This window comes from Phacochoerus africanus, chromosome 8 (assembly GCF_016906955.1).
Source record: "Phacochoerus africanus isolate WHEZ1 chromosome 8, ROS_Pafr_v1, whole genome shotgun sequence".
In the NCBI taxonomy this organism is placed as follows: domain Eukaryota; kingdom Metazoa; phylum Chordata; class Mammalia; order Artiodactyla; family Suidae; genus Phacochoerus; species Phacochoerus africanus.
The window spans coordinates 168,109,822-168,128,514 of record NC_062551.1 but is presented as its reverse complement, the minus strand read 5'-3'; the positions used below and the strand labels follow the sequence as shown (position 1 = coordinate 168,128,514).

Sequence of the window (18,693 nt, the reverse complement as noted above, 5' to 3'; positions counted from 1 at the left end):
AGCTACTGCCTAGAATTTTTCTGTTTTGATATTTCAAACAACTGCTGGCAAAATTCTAGGTAGTATTAATTATAGGAGTTAATTCTAAGTATTTTCGGTGTGTAATATTCCTTTCTACTAGACTGGTAGACCATGATGAAAAACTTCCAGCTGTTCCTGCGGTTTACAGGCCCTAAGTGCACAGCGTCTGCTTAGGGAAACTGGGAAAGGTCATGCGACCAGATGTCGGGGTGGGGGGTGGTTAAACACGAGGTGCACAGAAACATGAAGAGGGCAATCTGGGGAGTTCCCGTTGTGGCTCAGTGGTAACGAACCTAACGAACCTGTCTAGCATCCATGAGGATGCGGGTTCCATCCCTGGCCTTGCTCAGTGGGTTAAGGATTTGGCCGTGCGTGAGCCGTGGTGTAGGTCGCAGATGCGGCTGGGATCTGGCGTTACTGTGGCTGTGGGGTAGCCCTGCAGCTCCAGCTCCAGTTTGACCTCTAGCTTAAAAACTTCCATATGCCATGGGTGCAGCCCTAAAAAGACAAACAAAGCGGGGGCAATCTGGAAAAGCTTCCTGGAGGAGGTGACATTTATGCAGAAACTCCAAGGACAGCCACCAGAAAGTGTTCCAAAGAGAAAGAGCCCTTTGAAACCTGATTATTTTACTAACCATTTGCTCTTTACGCAAGTATTTTGTTCTCTTTTTCTTTTAGATTCTGCATTTGAGAAGTCTCAACTAGAAGTTGAGAAATTAAAAGAACTTTTGAAAGAGCTGAAAGAAAATGGTGAGTCATTTTAACAGATATAACAGTATTTAATAGTAAAATATTAAACAATAATATAATTTATATAATGTTTTAAAATAATAATGTTATTTAATAATTGAATAATAGCATTACTCCTACTATTACTATTCCTACTGCTGATACTATTATTGCCATTTGTTGCTTACTAACAGGTACTCTGCTAGGCACTTGCCATACTGTTATCGCTAACCCTAACAAGAATTCCAAGTTGTGACTATTATTATTCCCATTTCATAGATAAAGAGACTGAGTCATGATAAGGTGACATGCATTATCCAATAGCTACATTAAGTGTTAGAGCTGGTGTTTGAACCCATGTATGTCTGACTCCAAAACCTTGGGTCAATACAAACAATACATATTTTACTGGGGCTGCTGGGATCAAGATACCTTGTAATGCATCTAACAACACCTCATAGTTTTTGTTTACTGCGAAGCCGATAGGCTTGGAAGAAGTGGTGAATTATCTGACCCCAGATTGACCTTGTAAAGATATCAGCTGTAAAAAATGTAGTGAAATTTGAGTGTTACAGTGGTAGTAACTACAAAAATAATTTAAAATATGTTTAGTGGCTTTAAGTGGTTATAAAAAGAGGCTTATTTATCCTGTAATATTATGATTTACAGTAAGAAGCCTATATTTGGTGTTTGACCCTGTCTTTGGCACTAAGCCCCAAACCCTTGCAGTTTCCTAAGGATGAGGATAGGGTGGCTTGGCTATGATGACAAGGACTTTTGGGAAGCCCCTGGGTAGCCACAGGATCGGTACTGGTCGCCAGGGGAGCCAACTGCATGCTTAGAGGGTTGGAGCTTTCTTTTTGTGTTTGTTTTTGTTTTTACTCTTTTGGCTGCACCTGCAGCAGATGTGGAAATTCCCGGGGCCAGGGATCAAACCTTGCCACAGCAGCGACCCTGAGCCGCTGCAGTGTCAACACCAGATCCTTTACCTGCTGCATCACAAGGGAACTCTGGGTTGAAACTTTCAGTTCCACCTTCACCCCCTCCGTATCAGTAACCCCAATCCTCCCAGGAGGGAAGAGAGGCTATAGATTAAGTTCAATTACCAGTGACCAGTGATTTAATCAGTCGCGCCTATATAACAACCCAGAAGGACAGGGTTCAGAGAGCTCCCGGACTGGTGAACGCATGCAGATTTGGGAAGCGGTTGCACTCAGGGAGAGTGTGCAAAGCCTGCACCCCTTTCCCATGCCTTGTCCTATGCATCTCTTCTATCTAGCTGTTCCTGAGTTATGTTCATTTATAACAGATTGGCTCATCTTGTAAATGAAATGTTTCTGAGTTCTGTGAGCTGCTTTAACAAATAATCAAACCGGAGGAGGAGGTCATAGGAATCTCTGGTTTATAGCCAGTCAGTCAGAAGCACAGACAACAACCTGCCCTAGCGATTGGCGTCTGAAGTGACATTCTTGGGGATCTGAGCCATTGGCCTGTGGAATGATGCCAACTCCAGATGGACAATGGACAGTATCAGAGTTGAGTTGAACTGAACACCCAGCCGGTGATGGAGAATTGTTGGGATGTTGGGGGGGGGGACCCTCCATCCCTCATAACTGATGATCGGGATTGTTTAAAAAATATGTGGGTACAATTAAAAAAAGAGCACTGCTTGCACAGTAATGGATAGAGCACGTAAACAAAATCAGTAAGCGTGTGGAAGACCCAGTAACACCACTAACCAGCACGGCGGGATTGATAGAGAACGCCGCCAGAAGGGTTACAGTCTTTCCACGCATAAGCAGCAGTCACCAAAAGAGGTCATTGCCGTCAAACAGATTTCTGCAGAAGAAATGAAATTATACAAATTATGTTCTAATAGAATTAAACCGAAAAGCAATAACGGAAGGATGTTTAGCAAATTGCCAAGTAGCAAGTTAAATAAAATACTTCTAAATTGCCGTGCCTTCAGAGAAAAAAAACTACAAGGGATATTACAAAATATTTTCTGTGAATTGACTTGAATGAAAATGAAAACACTAAACATATCAGCTTTTGTGGGATGCATGTAAGCCAGTGCTTAAGAAGGAAATATATGCCATTTAATGCTTATTCCAGAAATCAAAAAAGGACACAAAATAATCTAAGCTTCTACTTTAAAAACCCAGTAGAAGAGCAAATTAAATCCAAAGCAAGCACAGCGTTCCCATTGTGGCTCAGTGGTCATGAACCCAACTAATATCCATGAGGATATGGGTTCGATCCCTGGCCTCTCTCAGTAGGTTGGGGATCCAGCGTTGCCATGAGCTGTGGTGTAGGTCACAGACGCGGCTTGGATCTGGCATTGTTGTGGCTGTGGTTGTGGCTGGCAGATGCAGTTTTGATTCGATCCCTAGCCCAGGAACTTCCACATGCCACGGATGCGGCCCTAAAAAGAAAAAAAAGTCCAACTCATTAGTCTGGTGTGAGAAGAAAAACCATTCTCTTCCATTTCATTAGCTGGTAGAACATTGTCAGGCTGGACTTAGAGAGTTTGGCAGCTCTTCTTCACAGAGAATCACAAAGGTGGAGACAGGGTAGGGTTGACAGGAAGGTCAGGAAACTTAGTGCCCCCAAATTAAAGCCTTGATCCAGTTCGATCTCTCTGTTTTAGACTCAGTTGACTTACAGAAAGCAAAGGAACATAACCGGAGACTGGATGAGGAAATTCTGGCTTTAAGGAATCGGGTTCGATCACTTGACTCAGAAAAAAAAGTACTTGGAGAAGAGGTAAGTCGTCCCATTTGTTCTTGGGACTGATTTAAACGTGCGTAGAGTAGCAGTCAGCAGCTAGAGCAACCTGGATGTCCACTGTCCATTGTCACTGGGGAAGACTGATTCTGGGGGCTGTGGCATCGCAGGTAGATGGTATGCTTTTCCTGGCTGCGTCTGGTCAGCAGTTCTCTTCCGTGTTTTATGCATTGTAACTACCCAGGCTGAGCAGTAACCTTGTGGTTGTGTCCGTTTAGGCTCTCTCCTTTTTACGAGGACTTAGGTAATAGTTTACATCTACCGCAGGTAGAAATTATTACTCTATCGGATACGCTTGAGATTATTAATACTGTGCCCTTCCTTATGTTAGGTTTTTGAGCCATTTCTTCTTAGGAACTTACTGATTTCTTCATAGGTGCTTCCAGGTTCTAGGTATACGACATGTCACTCAGCTTTCGTTGTGTTCATTTCACAGTCACGTCTCTAGCGTCTAATGCGAGGTCTGGGACGCACTAAGTGCCCAGGAAATGCTGTTGCAAGGAGTTACTATTCACTAAGATGGCCGTATCATCGAAACAATAAAAAGAGCAAATGTGGAGGATGTGGAGAAATTGAAACCCTTTGTGCATGGTTGTCAGGACTGTAAAAGGAAGGAACTGCCTCGTGCTCAGTGGGTGAAGGATACAGTGTTGTCATTTCTGTGGCTCTCGTTTCAGCTGTGGCGTGAGTTCCATCTTTGGCCCTGGAACTTCTGCATGCCATGGGCACAGCCAAAAAAAAAAAAATGGAAAATGGTACAGCCTCTGTTGAAAACAGCATGCGGGAGTTCCCGTCGTGGCTCAGTGGTTAACATATCTGACTAGGAGCCGTGAGGTTGCGGGTTGGATCCCTGGCCTCACTCAGTGGGTTGAGGATGCAGCGTTGCCGTGAGCTGTGGTGTAGGTTGAAGATGCAGCTCGGATCCCCAGTTGCTGTGGCTGTGGTTGTGGCTGGCAGCTACAGCTCCAATGAGACCCCTACCCTTGGAACCTCCATGTGCCACGGGTACAGCCCCAGAAAAGGCAAAAAAGACCAAAAAAAAAAAGAAAAGAAAGAAAAAAGACAGTATGGTCCTTCCTTAAAAGAGTAAAACGTAGTTACCATGTGATGGAAATTCTGCTTCTAGGTGTACCCACCCACCCAAAAGAATCGGAAGCAGGGACTCTGACAGGTGTTTATTCACTCGTGTTCATAGCAGTGTTTTTCACACCAGCCAAAAGGTTGAAGCAACCCAAGTAGCAGTTGGCAAATAAATGGAACAAAATGTGTTATATGCATACGATGAGTACTGTTCAGCCTTAAAAAGAAAGGAGATCCTGGCACAGGCTACAACTTGGGTGAAGCTTGAAGACGCTATGCTAATTGAAATAAATGCTGGGTCACAACAACACAACTGGTATATGATTCTGTGTATACGAGGCAGCTAGAGCAGTCAAAATCCTAGATTCAGGAAGTAGAACGGTGGTTTCTAGGGGCCATGGGGAAGGGCGGGATGAGGCGTTACTGTTTAATAGGTGCAGAGTCTCAGTTTTGCAGTGAAAAGAACTCTACAGATGGACGCTGGGGTGGCTGCACAGTAACGAGACTGTGCTTAGTGCTACTAAACTGAATACCTCAAAATGGTTAAACGGTAAATTCTGTGTTATGTATATACTATCATAGTTTTTAAATGCAGTCATAAAGAGTAAAACTGTTGAAGTTGTCCAAATCTCTAGATTTATATGTCTAATACTGATAAAGACGTTTTGTCTCATATATATCTCATATACCTCAAATGCGTTTTATTTCACATTTGTGATATAAAACATATATATATATAAGCATACATATAAAATGCATCTGTGAGATAAACTATCAGCCAGCACGCATGTGTGTCTATGAGATAAAGTCCAGGTACTGTATGTTCCGAACAGTCGTGCTTCTGGCAGGGGAGCAGGATCGTGGGAAGTTTCTGTGGAGGAGATCACTTGTCACTCTGTGTACCTCTGTGTTGTTTAAATTTTTACACTAAGAAGGTATTGTGTAATATTCATGTATTATTTGTATATTTTTAAAGCAAAGCAGTGCCCCTCACTTTTGTATTGAAAATGCCTTTGTATTTAAGGTTGAACGGCTTAGAGGAGAAATTTGTGACTCTCCAGAGAGGAAGCACCTTGGAAACCACTCTCCCGGAAAAACGGTAGGTGCCGAACAAAAAATTCAGTTCTTTCTGATTTCCCATTTTTAGGCGCGTTCCGTCTCCGAGTACACCAGAGCAACCGAGGCTGAGTGTTTGCTGTTCTTATCACCTGCCTCTTTTCTAAGGCTTTGCCAATGAGCGTGGAAGAAGAAATTAGGGTATAGAAGGAGCAATTAATATGAAAAATATAACGTGTTGTTTCTTTAAAGAACATAAAGAGGAGTTGCTGTTGTGGCTCAGCAGGTTAAGAACCTGACATAGTGTCTGCAAAGATGTGAGTTCCATCCCTGGCCTGTTCAGTGGGTTCAGGATCAGCGTTGCTGCAAAAAAAGCTGTGGCATGAGTCACAGATGCGGCTTCGATCCCGAGTTGCTGTGGCTGTGGCTGTGGCTGTGGCCTGCAGCTGCAGCTCTAACTCAACACCTAGCCCAGGAACTTCCATATGCTCTAAGTGTGGGCGCAAAAATTAAAAAAAAAAAAAAAGAGAGAGAGAGAGAAGAAAAGAAAAATGAAGGATCCTGGAGTTTCCCTGTGGCTCAGCAGGTTAAGGGTCCGGAGCTGTCATTGTATTGGCCCAGATCACTGCTGTGACGGGTGTTCAGTCCCTGGCCTAGGACTTCCGCATACTGTGGGTGCCCCCCCCCAAAAAAAATCTACAGATACAACCAATTTGGGCATTTTAGTCATCCAGATGAAGTTGATTTATAAAATCAACCAGCAGTAGGGAGTGTCTCGTTGGAACCACAGTGAATGCAGTAAAATATCGTAGAGAACTAAGATGGTTTTGGTTCCGGTGTGTACAGCATCAAGTCTTTTCAGCATAAGCAGCCTCTGCAGTGGAGAGCGAGGTCGTCAGACACAAAAGGAAGACTGAAGCGAGACCCAGCGTGTTGTCGATAGAGCCGTGTCAGGCGTTCAGCTCTGACTGCTCTGCCTTTCCTCTCGCGCCCCTTTCTGCTGAGAACCTTCCTTCGCCAGAGCTCGTTTCTACCGTCATTCCCTGGGCCCTATACCCCCGACCTCTTAGGCATCAAGGAAACTATAGCCACCGGGTTTCTTTGCTCCCCACCCGAGGAGCCAGCATCCTTCTTGCCTTCCCAAACCCTTTTGCAGGTAAATAATGCGTTTTGCAGCAAGGAGAGAAGGCAGGAAGGAAAGAAGGAAGGAAGGAGGTGGGGGGGGATGGGGGGGAGAACATTTCTAGGCAGGATTTCAATACCTTTTACCAGAATTAATCCCAAAGAACCCAGGGGTGCTCTAATTTAAAGAAGCTGACTTCTTAGCAACTACTATTATTAGTTTCCTATGTATCCTTCCAGTATTTGTTTTCCTTTTTTTTTTCTTTAATTAAAATGTTCCTGGAGATCCTTCCATGTCATGCAAAGAGATCGTCCGCAGTCTTTAGAGCAGCGGGCGTTCTGTTGTGTGGATGCACTATAATTTATTTAACCAGTCTGCTGGGTTTTGTTTGTTTTTCCTTTTTAGGGCTGCACCTGCAGCATATGGAAGTTCCCAGGCTAGGGGTTGAATTGGAGCTACATCTGGCAGCCTACGCCACAGCCACAGCAGTGCAGGATCCGAGCCGTGCCTGCAACCTACACCACAACTCACGCAACGGTGGATCCTTAACCCGCTGAGCAAGGCCAGGGATCGAACCCGCATCCTTATGGATACTAGTCAGATTTGTTTCCCCTGTGCCACAACGGGGACTCCTGACCAGTCCGGTGTTGATGGACACTTGGGCGGTTCCCAGTCTTTTGCACGTTTATGCAGGTATTTCTGAAGGATAGAGTCACAGAAGTGGAAGGGTGAGTTTAGAGTGTAGATGCATCTGCAACTTTGGTCCATACTGCCAGCTACTATTCAGTAGAAATTGTATCATTTTCCTCTTCCATCAGCAATGTATGAGAAAGCTAGTTTCCTAAAAATTCACCAACTACATGTATTGTTAAACTTTTGTGTTTTCACTAAATGATAGGTGAGAATGAGTATCTCTGTAGTTTTCATTGTCAATCATTTATTTATAGGGATATTGAGCATTTTTCAAATGTTTAAAAGTTAATTATATTTTGTTTATAAAATTAACTTTCTTGAAATATTTAGTGCAATATGAACATACATATTTTAAGAGGGGAGTTCAAGGAGTCTTGACAAATGCATGCATTTGTGCAGCCATGACCACTGTAATCAAGAAAGCAAGCATTATACTCATTAGGCTAAAAAATGCCCTGCAGTTTTGCCGTCAGTACCCCTCACGACTTCCTATGACCATCCCATTTCTAGAATTTCAGATGGATAGAGTCGTCTAGTATATACTCTTTCGTGTTTGGTTCCTTTAGCTTAGAGTAATGCTTTTGAGATTCATCCACGTTGTCTGTGTTAGTACTTCTTCTTTATATTAATGAGTAAGATTCCCGCGTATATGGATATACTGTAAATTGTCTATCTGTTGGTTAACAAACTGTCAGGAGGTTTTGAGCTATTATGAATAAAGCTGCTACTGGTATTTACATACCAGTCTGGGTTTTTTTTTTCCCAGCAGTGGAATAAATACCTAGCAGTGGAATTACTGAATCACAGAGGAAATGCCTGTTTAGTTTTATCAGAAACTGCCAGACTGTTTTCCACTTTGTGGATGTAAGGAATAAGGCCGCTATGATCATTCGTGTACAAATGTGTGTGTGAATACATTTCCATTTTTCTTGGATGTGTACGTATGAGTGGAATTGCTGGGTCATATGTTATTTCTGTGTTTAACCTTCTGGAGAACTGCCGGCCTGTTTTGCAAGAAGCAGCTACAGCATTTTGCATTCCCATCAGCAGTGTATGAGAGTTCCAGTTTCCCCAACATCCTTTCCAGCATTCCCGGTATTTTGTCTGTTTCTTGTTGTTGTCCCAGTGCATATGAAGAGTATCTCCGTATAGTTGGTGAGTTTGTTTGTTTTTTTTTTTTGGCCACGCCTGTGGCCTGCAGAAGTTCCCAGGCCAGGGGTCAAATCCACGCCACAGCCCTGATAATACTGGGTCTTTAACCTCTGGGCCACCAGGGACCTCCTCAGTATAGTTTGCATTTGCATCTCCTACGTGGCTGATGCTACGGAACGTCTTTGCATATACTCACTGGCCATTCTCCAAGCTCATCACCACTTTGCACAGATCCATGACCCACCTGGTACCATCCTCTGTGGCCTAAAGAACACGATTAATTCATTCCGGTGAGGAGCTACTGGTGATGAGCTCTCTGGCTGTGTTTATCTGCCGAAGTCTTTGTTTTACTTAATTTTTTCAATTTTTTCTTTCCTGTGGTAAAATACACAGAACAGACACTATGTTTAAGTATACAGTTCTATAAACATACGGTTCAGTGATATTAAGCCATTCACATTATTGTGCAACTGTTAATTCTCACCATCCTCTCTTCATCTTGCAAACCTGCAACGCTTACCCATTAAACACTTAACTGCTCGTTCTGCCCTTCCCTCCCAGCCCCGCCAACTGCCACTCTCCTTTCTAGCTCTGCGATTTTGACGACTCCGTGTGCCTCACGTAGTGGAATCATACACTATTTGTCCTTTTGTGACTTGCTTCATGTCGTTTCATCTGTGTTGTAGCATATGTCAGAATTGCCTTCTCTTTTCAGGCTGGGTACTATTCCCTTGTATGTATTCACCACATCTTGGCTACCTGTTCATTTGTCCTTGGGCACTAGGGTTGCTTTCATGGTTCAGCTGTTAGACAGGTCCTCTGCTGCCTCATGTACTTATGCCTGATCTCTAACTACTTTATGTCATAGCCTATGCACGTGGGTCGCTATTTTCCGGCATAGCGAGGTAGAAAGAAAGAAGTTATTGAGCTAAGGGTCACTTGCAGTGCAGCGGGACAGCTTCCTGATGGTCAGGGGAGCTGACCTGATCCGGAGCGCCGTTCCAGTGTGTGTTTATAGCCTCGGGACGAAGGAGAAAGGAGGGGTTTTAGGATACACCTGCTGGTTGGGTGGGGGTTATGTTGTCCCTATAGGGGTGGGGTCAGGCGTGGGCCAAATACCTTTCCTAGCAGGGGCAGGAGGGAGTGGGCCAGGACTCACCGGAGGCGCTTGAGAACTCTGCAGCCCCTGCAGGGGAACGGAAGGGGTGAGAAGTGAGAAGGGTCTGGAAACTTCTATCTCAGACAGAGGCTTTTTTATCTCCTTAGAGAGGCCTTGACCGTGCACATTTTATTTTCCGTATCCTACAAAAAGTAAGTAAAAGGACAACAGCTAAGATTTGAGCGCCTGTAATGTGGTCATGAGTTGACTTAACTCATTTAATGTGACAGAAGTTTGGAGAAGGTGTAAGTTTGCTTTACAGAGGAGGAAACCAAGATCGCAGACGTACAAACGTGGGAGTCAAGGCTTCAAATCTTGAGAGTTCCCATCATGGCTCCGCGGTGACGAACCTAAAGATGCGGGTTCGATCCCTGGCCTCGCTCAGGGGGTTAAAGGATCTGGCATTGCTGTGAGCTGCGGTGTAGGTCACAGACAAGACTCGAATCTGGTGCTGCTGCGGCTGTGGTGTAGGCCGGCACCTGTAGCTCCAATTCAACCCCAAGCCTGGGAACTTCTATGTGACTCGGGTGTGGCCCTAAAAAAAGAAGAAAAAAGATTTCACATTTCAACTGACTACTATGTTTTTGCCACTGTGATTTCCAAACCGTGTTTCAGGGATTTGTGCTGATGTACAGATGCAGATTTCTAGGTCTTCTGCCTCCACGTCAACCAGAGAAGCCTCCACTTGTGGGCACTGTTTCTCCATAAGAATATGCTTTTGAAAATAAAAGGGAGGTCAGAGTCCTGGGACTTCTAAACGACAAATTTAGAAAGCCGCTCCCTTAAATCAAGCAGACTTCTCAGTGTACAAGTGTGTTCTTTCTTTTTTTTGCTTTTTAGGGCCGCACCTGCAGCATATGGAGGTTCCCAGGCTGGGGGTCAAATCGGAACTACAGCTGCCGGCCTGCACCACAGCAATGCCAGATCTGAGCCGCATCTGCGACCTACACTGCAGCTCACGGCAACACTAGATCCTTAACCCACTGAGAGAAGCCAGGGATCGAACCTGAGTCCTCATGGATATTAGCTGGGTTCATATCCCACTGAGCCACGACGGGAGCTTCCATGATGGTGTTCTTTATCCATCGTCATATGCAGACAGATTTACCATTCAATAGGCCATCTCAGTGCTGCTAGTAGGCTTGTTCTCAGAGAAGATGCTTGAAGCAGAAGAAATGCTGGGTTCCCGTCAGGAGTGACAGTCGTCACGCCATGTTGAGCGTCTGTCCTGGGCTGCCATCTGGTCGAGGTGTTTTACAAACAAAAATCTTGTCTAACCTCTGTGCAGCCCTCCCCAAGGGGAGCAGGTGTGTTCTGTTTCGTATCTGAAGGAACGAAGGACCAGAGGCAGAGGCAGAGTCAGGAACCGAACCAGTTTTGTCTGGAGCCAGAGCTCATTTTCTGCACCAGACCAACTCCCGTGAGGATTTGGAGAGGGCGTATGTGCCAGTTGGTGGGGGTAACAGCATGCCCAGGACGAGCGTGTGAGCTGTCTCTACCGAGAGGTGACGACCCGGCAGCAAGTGTCTTACTCTCTCCGAGGCCCACATCAGCCACCTCATTCGACTGTGCCCGTGAGAGAGGATGGCACCCCACGAGACATGGGCGGATGGCAGTGGCTCCGTCGGACGGGGCCTGGGAGGCTCAGCCTGGCTCAGAGGGTTAGATGGGCCCACCGTTCAGAGAGTAGAATGCTGAAAGCAGAAAATTCTGAACTGTTAGGCCGTCTTGCAGAGCTGTTGGTGGCCGCCCTGTGCCAGGCAGGCGATTCCCTGGCAGTTCGTTCGTTCTCCTCTTTGCCGACTGCTGGCTGACTGGTGAGGTAGGCTCTGTTCAGTGCCCAGAGGTCTCTATGTCCCATTGCTCGTTTCTCGCAATATTGAGGCCCCTTCCCTGTGTTTCTCTGCTCTGCATTTTGATCGTGGATCTCAAGAAACACATGAATCATCTAAATGTATGAGTGTATTTGGTGTGATTAGGGTAGATTTTCAACATACATTCTTTTGAAAAACTTGCTCTTGAAAGGTTAGCCTGTGATGGCTGAGTACCATCCCGTTGTGTCTGTGTCCCGGGTCTTCTTGATCCATTCCTCTGTCGATGGGCATGCAGGTCGCCTCCACGTCCTGACTGTTGTATACGGTGCGTCAGTGGTCATGGGGGTGCATGTGTCTTTTCAAGTCATGGTTGGCACTTGCTGCGCCATGGATGGACCTAGAAGTGATCATGCTAAGTGAAGCTGGTCAGACCGAGAGACACCAACATCATACGCTATCACTTACGTGTGGACTCTAAAAAAAGGATACAAATGAACTTATGTGCAGAACCGAAACAGACACACAGACTTTGAGAAACTTATGGTTACCACAGGGGGCAGGTTGCAGGCGGGGGAGGGCTGGGGGTTTGGGATGGAAATATTCTAAGTAGTGGGAGTTCCCCACGTGGCACAGGGGAAATGAATCCGACTAGTATCCATGAGAATTCAGGTTCGATCCCTGGCCTCGCTCAGTGGGTTAAGGATACGGCGTTGCTGTGAGCTGTGGTGTAGGTCGCAGACACGGCTCAGATCCCACGTTGCTGTGGCTGTGCTGTAGGCCGGCAGCTGTAGCTCCGATGGGACCCCCAGCCTGGGAGCTTCCATATGCCGTGGGTGCAGCCCTAAAAACCAAAAAAAAAAAAAAAGGATTGGGATGATGGTGGTACAACTATAAAATAATAAAATTCACTGAATTTTTTAAAAAGTTACAGCATTAAAATACATGACGTTCTTGTACTGAGTAAACAAAAGAAATGAGGGGAGTTTTCATTTGTAAGAGTTGGGACATTTCTGCACCGGGGCGTCTCAGGTGGTGTAAGGGGAGCAGACTCCTGCCTTGAGTGCTGAACGCACTGGTGTGTCGGGTGTGGGTGGCGGAAACATCCGCCAGTGCAGATGGCAGCTGAAGAAGAGGGAGAAGCTACTCTGGGGGCAAAATACCTCCTTCCCTGTATCCCTGTGCGCTGCTGCTAAGAAGTCGACATGGTTCTTTTTTTTAACTCAGTGAACTTTATTGCATGTCTAGTTGTACAACTATAAAAACATGGTTCTTAAGTAAGTCTTCTGTCCATCCTGCTGGACAGAAGGATGCTCGGGTTTTAGCATCTGTTTTTCCACTAGCATTCCCCATTCTTTCCAACTCATCAATTGGGGTTGCTGTTTATGTTTTATTGATATTAAACATGAGAGAGGTTGGAGTTCCTGTCATGGCCCAGCGGTAGTGAACCTGCCTGGGATCCATGAGGTCGTGGTTCGATCCCTGGCCTCCCTCAGTGGGTTAAAGGATCTGGTGTTGCCGTGAGCTGTGATGTAGGTTGCAGTCATGGCTCAGATCCCACGTTGCTGCGGTGTAGGCTGGCAGCTATATCTCAGATTTAACCCCTAGCCTAGGAACTTCCATATGCCGTGGGTGCACCCCCCCCCCAAATGAGAAAGGTAAATTATTGATAACCAGCTTTACTAGCAAATTTATTTCCTTTAATCTGTAGGTTAAATTAATACACATCTGGCAATAAGTCGTGAACCTAGAAAATAAGCAAAGCTCCGGAATACTTTCCTGCAAATTTAATTAGATAAAAATCTTTGGTAAATGAACTCTTTCCTTTTTCAGCCTAAATAAAGGAATGTTTTTAGTCTCTTAATTAAATTAAAAACTTCAAATTGAAATTTCCATTGAAAACTAATTCTGAATAGAAGTAATAAGTAATATCAGAGTTTCCGTTGTGGCTCAGCAGAAACAAATCGGACTGGCATCCATGAGGATGCAAGTTTGATCCCTGGCCTTGCTCAGTGGGTTAGGGATCCAGCGTTGCTGTGAGCTTTGGTGTAGGTTGCAGACGCGGCTTGGATCCCGTGTTGCTGTGGCTCTGGCATAGGCCAGTGGCTACAGCTCCGATTCGACCCCTAGCCTGGGAACCTCCACATGCCACGGGAGCAGCCCTAGAAAAGGCAAAAAGACAAAAAAATAAAAGAAAAAGAAAAAATGAAATAAAAGTAAAAGCAAGGGGTTGCGAGTTAGACTTGGTCTGAATCCTAATGCTGACTGTGTGGCTTTGGGCAAATTACCTAATCTAGCTGAGCCTTACTATGTTCTCTGTAAAAAGAATAAAATAATAGCTCTAACCTCATAGGGATCCTGGGAAAACGGAATTAGATAATGCATGTAAAGCCTTTGCTATAAAGTCTGGCCTGTGGTAAGCACTCAGTAAACAGTAGCTGCTCTCAGTATTATTTTTGAAGCTCTCCGCCTCCTCATCAATTTGGTAGGATAATAACAATACCTTATATTTAGTAAGGGCTTAAAATGTACAAAATACTTTCAAAACCACGTTGGATTCCTGTTTGAATGGCTATAATGCAGGCAGGACAAGTATCAGTTCTGTCTTGCAGTTGAGAAAACAGGCTTAGAGAGAAAAGCCTGTCTTAGCGCTGTGGTCCCACGACCACGTTTACTCAGGTCCGTCCCTCCCCAGGCTGACTTTACAATTGAGTATTATCAGAATGTATAGGGAACATGAGGATTGTATCTGGAATTAATAGTGTAAAATACTTTTGCAGATACTGAAAATGAGCCAAGAAAAAATTGAAATATTTGAAAGCGAGTTGTCAGAAGAGAGAGACAGGAAAAAGCCCTTGACACCTGCTCTTACCACTGGACCAAACTCTCTGAAAGTTGAAAGTGAGGTATTTTGCCATTAGGATGTTATTTTCCTCTTTGAAACATTCGTAATTTAGGGATTTCGTGCTACTTGTTTATTTTAATTTTGAAATAAATTGTAGCTAAGGGATGTGTATTTCTATTAATAGTAACGAGATGACTGTTGTTTCTCATTAATAATGATGAGTTCCGACACTAAACAGAATCCTTTAGAGAGCAGGGGTTTCATTATTGTCGTGGTCATAGAGTCCTGGACTTGTCTCTCCTTTTAACCCCTGGTCCTACCGTCTTGGAAAGGAGATGTGGAAGAGTGACCTGGAGGTGAGTTCATGGAAGTCCAGATTGCTGATTTAGAGGAGGGGACAAGCAGTTTGCAGGGTAGGTGAAAGCCAGTGCAAACACCAAGTCCCATCCTGATGAGCTGTAGGACTTTTCCATGAAACGGGGTCGGACACCGACGCGGCTTGTGCCACCTGACCGTGGTTCGGGGCGGCCACTCCCTACCTGTTCTCCTTTTTGCGCTGCCTTCCTCATCCACATGCCCCTCCCCCTCTGCTCTTAAGCCTCTGCGAATACCAAGCACCTCCTCTCCTTTAGTAAATTTGTGATCACTTGTTCCCTTCATAAGGCACTGCAACCTGACTCTCAGGCCCCTGTCCTCCACCAAACACTGCATATTCCATATCATCAATGCACAAGTTTGATTTAAAAACCCACATCTAACTAAAGTGTTTTCTCTTATTGATATAGAAAAAAATTAGTGTAGGGAGTTCCCTTTGTGGCACAGCAGGAACGAATCCGACTAGGAACCATGAGGTTTCGGGTTCAATCCCTGGCCTTGCTCAGTGGGTTACGCATCCGGCGTTGCCGTGAGCTGTGGTGTAGGTTGCAGACTCGGCTGGGATCTGGCGTTGCTGTGACTGTGGTGGAGGCCGGCAGCTGTAGCTCTGATTCAACCCCTAGCCTGGGAACTTCCACATGCTTCCATTTTTTTCTCCTAAATATTGTCATCGTCTCTTAATCAGGATTTGCAAAGGTTAAAGTCAGAACTTACATGCCTTTATAATGAAATTCAAAGTCTTCCAGGGGAAGCAGAAGACAGAGACCCTTTTTTAATGGCATATGACCTGCTACAAAGAGAGAATTCTGAATTAGAAACAAAGGTGAGACTGAATTATTAAGTATTTAAGTGTTCAATGTATAACATATCTTTTATGAAGATAAAAAGGAAACTAAGTGACATATTGGAAATTGGAGTTTCCTTTATTATTTTTTTCTAAGTTTCCTTTATTATTATAAAATAAATTGCCTTACAGTGTAGATTATAAATCAAGATGTATTTCAGTATAAACATTCAGACCTCAGCCAATATTTCACTCTTAGGATTAATCTATGAATTTTTTGCTTTAAATAAGCTTCCCAATGGCTTACTTTTTAGAGCACAAGTTGTGATATAAAAGGTGGACTTGGAGTTCCTGTCGTGGCTCAGAGGTTATTGAATCCGACTAGGAACCATGAGGTTGCAGGTTCGATCCCTGCCCTAGCTCAGTGGGTTAAGAATCCAGCATTGCCCTGAGCTGTGGTGTAGGTCACAGATGCAGCTCGGATCCTGGGTTGCTGTGGCTCTGGTGTAGGCCAACAGCCGCAGCTCTGATTAGACCCCTAGCCTGGGAAGCTCCCCATATGCCGAGGGTGTGGCCCTAAAAAGACAAAAAAAAAAAGGTGGACTTGGTTCCTGTCCTGGCTCGTTAGTAGTGAATGCGGTTAGTATCCAAGAGGACGCAGGTTTGATCGCTGGCCTCACTCAGTGGGTTAAGGATCCAGCATTGCCTTGAGCTGGGATGTAGGTCACAGATGCAGCTCGGATCTTGCATTGCTGTGGCTGTGGTGTAGGCTGGCAGCTGCAGCTCCAATTTGACCCCTAGCCTGGGAACTTCCATATGCTGTGGGTGCAACCCTAAAAAGACCAAAAAAAAAAAAAGGTTTACTTGAATGTCTTCAAGTTCAAAATTATTTAGAATCAAAGCATCATTCCAAAATGCTGAAAATTAGGCTCATACTTAGAATTAGGAAAATATTTAAATGTCCCAGCCCCAATTCATTCCCCAAATATAAACATGGTGCTGCCTGACCAGGGTCAATCCAACACTAAATGGAGAGGTTGCCAGGTGTGTAATTTCTAGAGTCCTACCTTTTAGGTTATCACCAACTCCTGGATGAAAATTCCCCTCCTTGATCATTCTCTTGATGTTGACAAGGCGGCAGGAAGGAGTAAAGGCTTGAACACAGCAGTGAAAATGCCTGGACTTAAGCTTTAATGCCACGTGTGACGTGCAGGACCACATCGGGGCCTAATTTATCCCATAAGAAGCTGCTGCCCTGAAATCAGAGAGTGAGTTGCTGAGGGAGTGGGGCGCAGATCAAAGAGTACGTGACGTAGGGAAGGGAAGGTCCAGCAAACGGGGCTTCCTGCCTGGGAAGGTGGGTGTGTGGGACACAGCCGACATCTGAGGTTTGCTTGGGGGACCTTGTCAACACACAAGGTGCGTTTTCATCACAGCGTGCCACTAAATACCATCAGAAAACAGCGTGGAGAGTGAAATGAAGTGAGAAGAATGCAAGAGAGATCCAGATCGCTGTCCTCGTAATCTGGCTTTCCCTCTCACTTTAGAAAAAACAAGACAAACAAACAAACAAACAAACAACTCTTTGTTTGGAAACGATTTCAAACAGAGAGAAAAGTTGCGAAGCAGCACACAGACTTTCCATATACCTCTACCCTGCACATGTCAGCGTGGTGCCACACGTGCGGTCTCCTCCTCTGCCCTCTCACTACACACACACACACACACACACACACACACACACTCATAGGCAGACACCCTTTTTTTCTGAACCCTGGGAGCGTAAGTGGGAGACTTTCCTCCTGAATGTTACCGTGTACTTTTGCTGAAAACAGTGACACGGCTGTGTCACAGGGCAAGCCTCAAAATCAGGAAATTAACATGAATATTGTACGAGTAGCTAATCTACAGCTTATCCTCAAATTTCACTAAAAGGGACGATTTTTTTTTTCTAGTTCGAGGTCCGGTCCAGGACTGTACATTGCATTGAGTTGCCACATCCTGTAGCTCCTTGAATCTGCAGCACTTCCTCATTCTGTCTTTGCTGTTCATGACCTTGCTATTTTTGAAGGGTCCAGATCATTTATTTTAAAGAATGTCCCTCGATTTGGGTTTTTCTCATGTTTCCTCATAATGCAACGTCAGTTACACAGTTTTGGCAGGAACGCTACAAAAGTGACGTGGCCTTCTCGGTGCATTCCATCAGAAGACAGTGGATTTTTTTTTTTTTCTTTTTAGGGCCACACCCGCGGCATATGGAGGTTCCCAGGTGAAGGGTCGACTCTGAGCTGTAGCCGCCGGCCTACGCCACAGCCACAGCAACCTCAGGCCCGAGCCTCGACTGCGACCTGCACCACAGCTCACGGCAACGCTGGATCCTTAACCCATTGAGCAGGGTCAGGGATGGAACCCAAAACCTCATGGTTCCCAGTCAGTTCGTTTCCACTGCACCACAAAGGGAACTCCTGGATACCTTTATTTTTTTTTTCTTTTTCTTTTCTTTTTTTAGGGCCTCACCCACAGCCTATGGAAATTCCCAGGCGAAGGGTTGAATCGGAGCTGCAGCTGCTGGCCACAGCAACAGCAACAGCCACAGGGGATCTGAACCATGTATGAGACCTACTCCACGGCTCGTGACAATGCTGGGCCCTTAACCCACTGAGCACGCCGAGGGATCAAACCCACATCCTCGTGGATGTTGGTTGGGTTTGTCACCACTGAGCCGCAGCAGGAACTCCTGGATGTCTTTTTGTTCGCCACGATGAAGTTATCACTGTTGCCTCTGAAATTTATAAATATCTTACGGGGAGGTACTTTGAGACTGAATGTATTCCGTTTCTCCTAAAACTTTTACTGATGAGAGGTTTCTGTTTTGAAGCTGTGACTCTTTAATTATGTCCCAGTTTCTCTTTAAAACGTAGAGTGCTTTAGACTTAATGACAGTCCTGGCAAGACTAACTACGTACTAAAGCCCTGTTTTATAGGCTGTCGTGTTATTTTGGCCGCAAAGTTTTAGCGCCAGAAGGGGTAGGCCCGCTTCCCCAGTTCACAGATAGGAACGCCGGCCTCAGGGACTTG

General features: G+C 45.1%; 1 protein-coding gene across 12 annotated transcripts in view; it reads left to right on the top strand.

Annotated features, from left to right (window-relative positions):
• The window catches only part of CCDC30 (coiled-coil domain containing 30), a 102,030-nt gene that overhangs the window by 31,085 nt on the left and 52,252 nt on the right, over window positions 1-18,693 (top strand). For 11 of the 12 annotated variants that reach the window (XM_047789509.1, XM_047789508.1, XM_047789506.1 and 8 more), the window contains 3 exons: window positions 700-771; window positions 3,401-3,516; window positions 5,642-5,716. In XM_047789509.1, the coding sequence (XP_047645465.1) occupies window positions 700-771; window positions 3,401-3,516; window positions 5,642-5,716 (263 nt within the window). Of the gene's footprint in view, window positions 1-699; window positions 772-3,400; window positions 3,517-5,641; window positions 5,717-15,449; window positions 15,655-18,693 lie in introns of those variants that run through there. The other variant, XM_047789510.1, reaches the window with a different exon arrangement.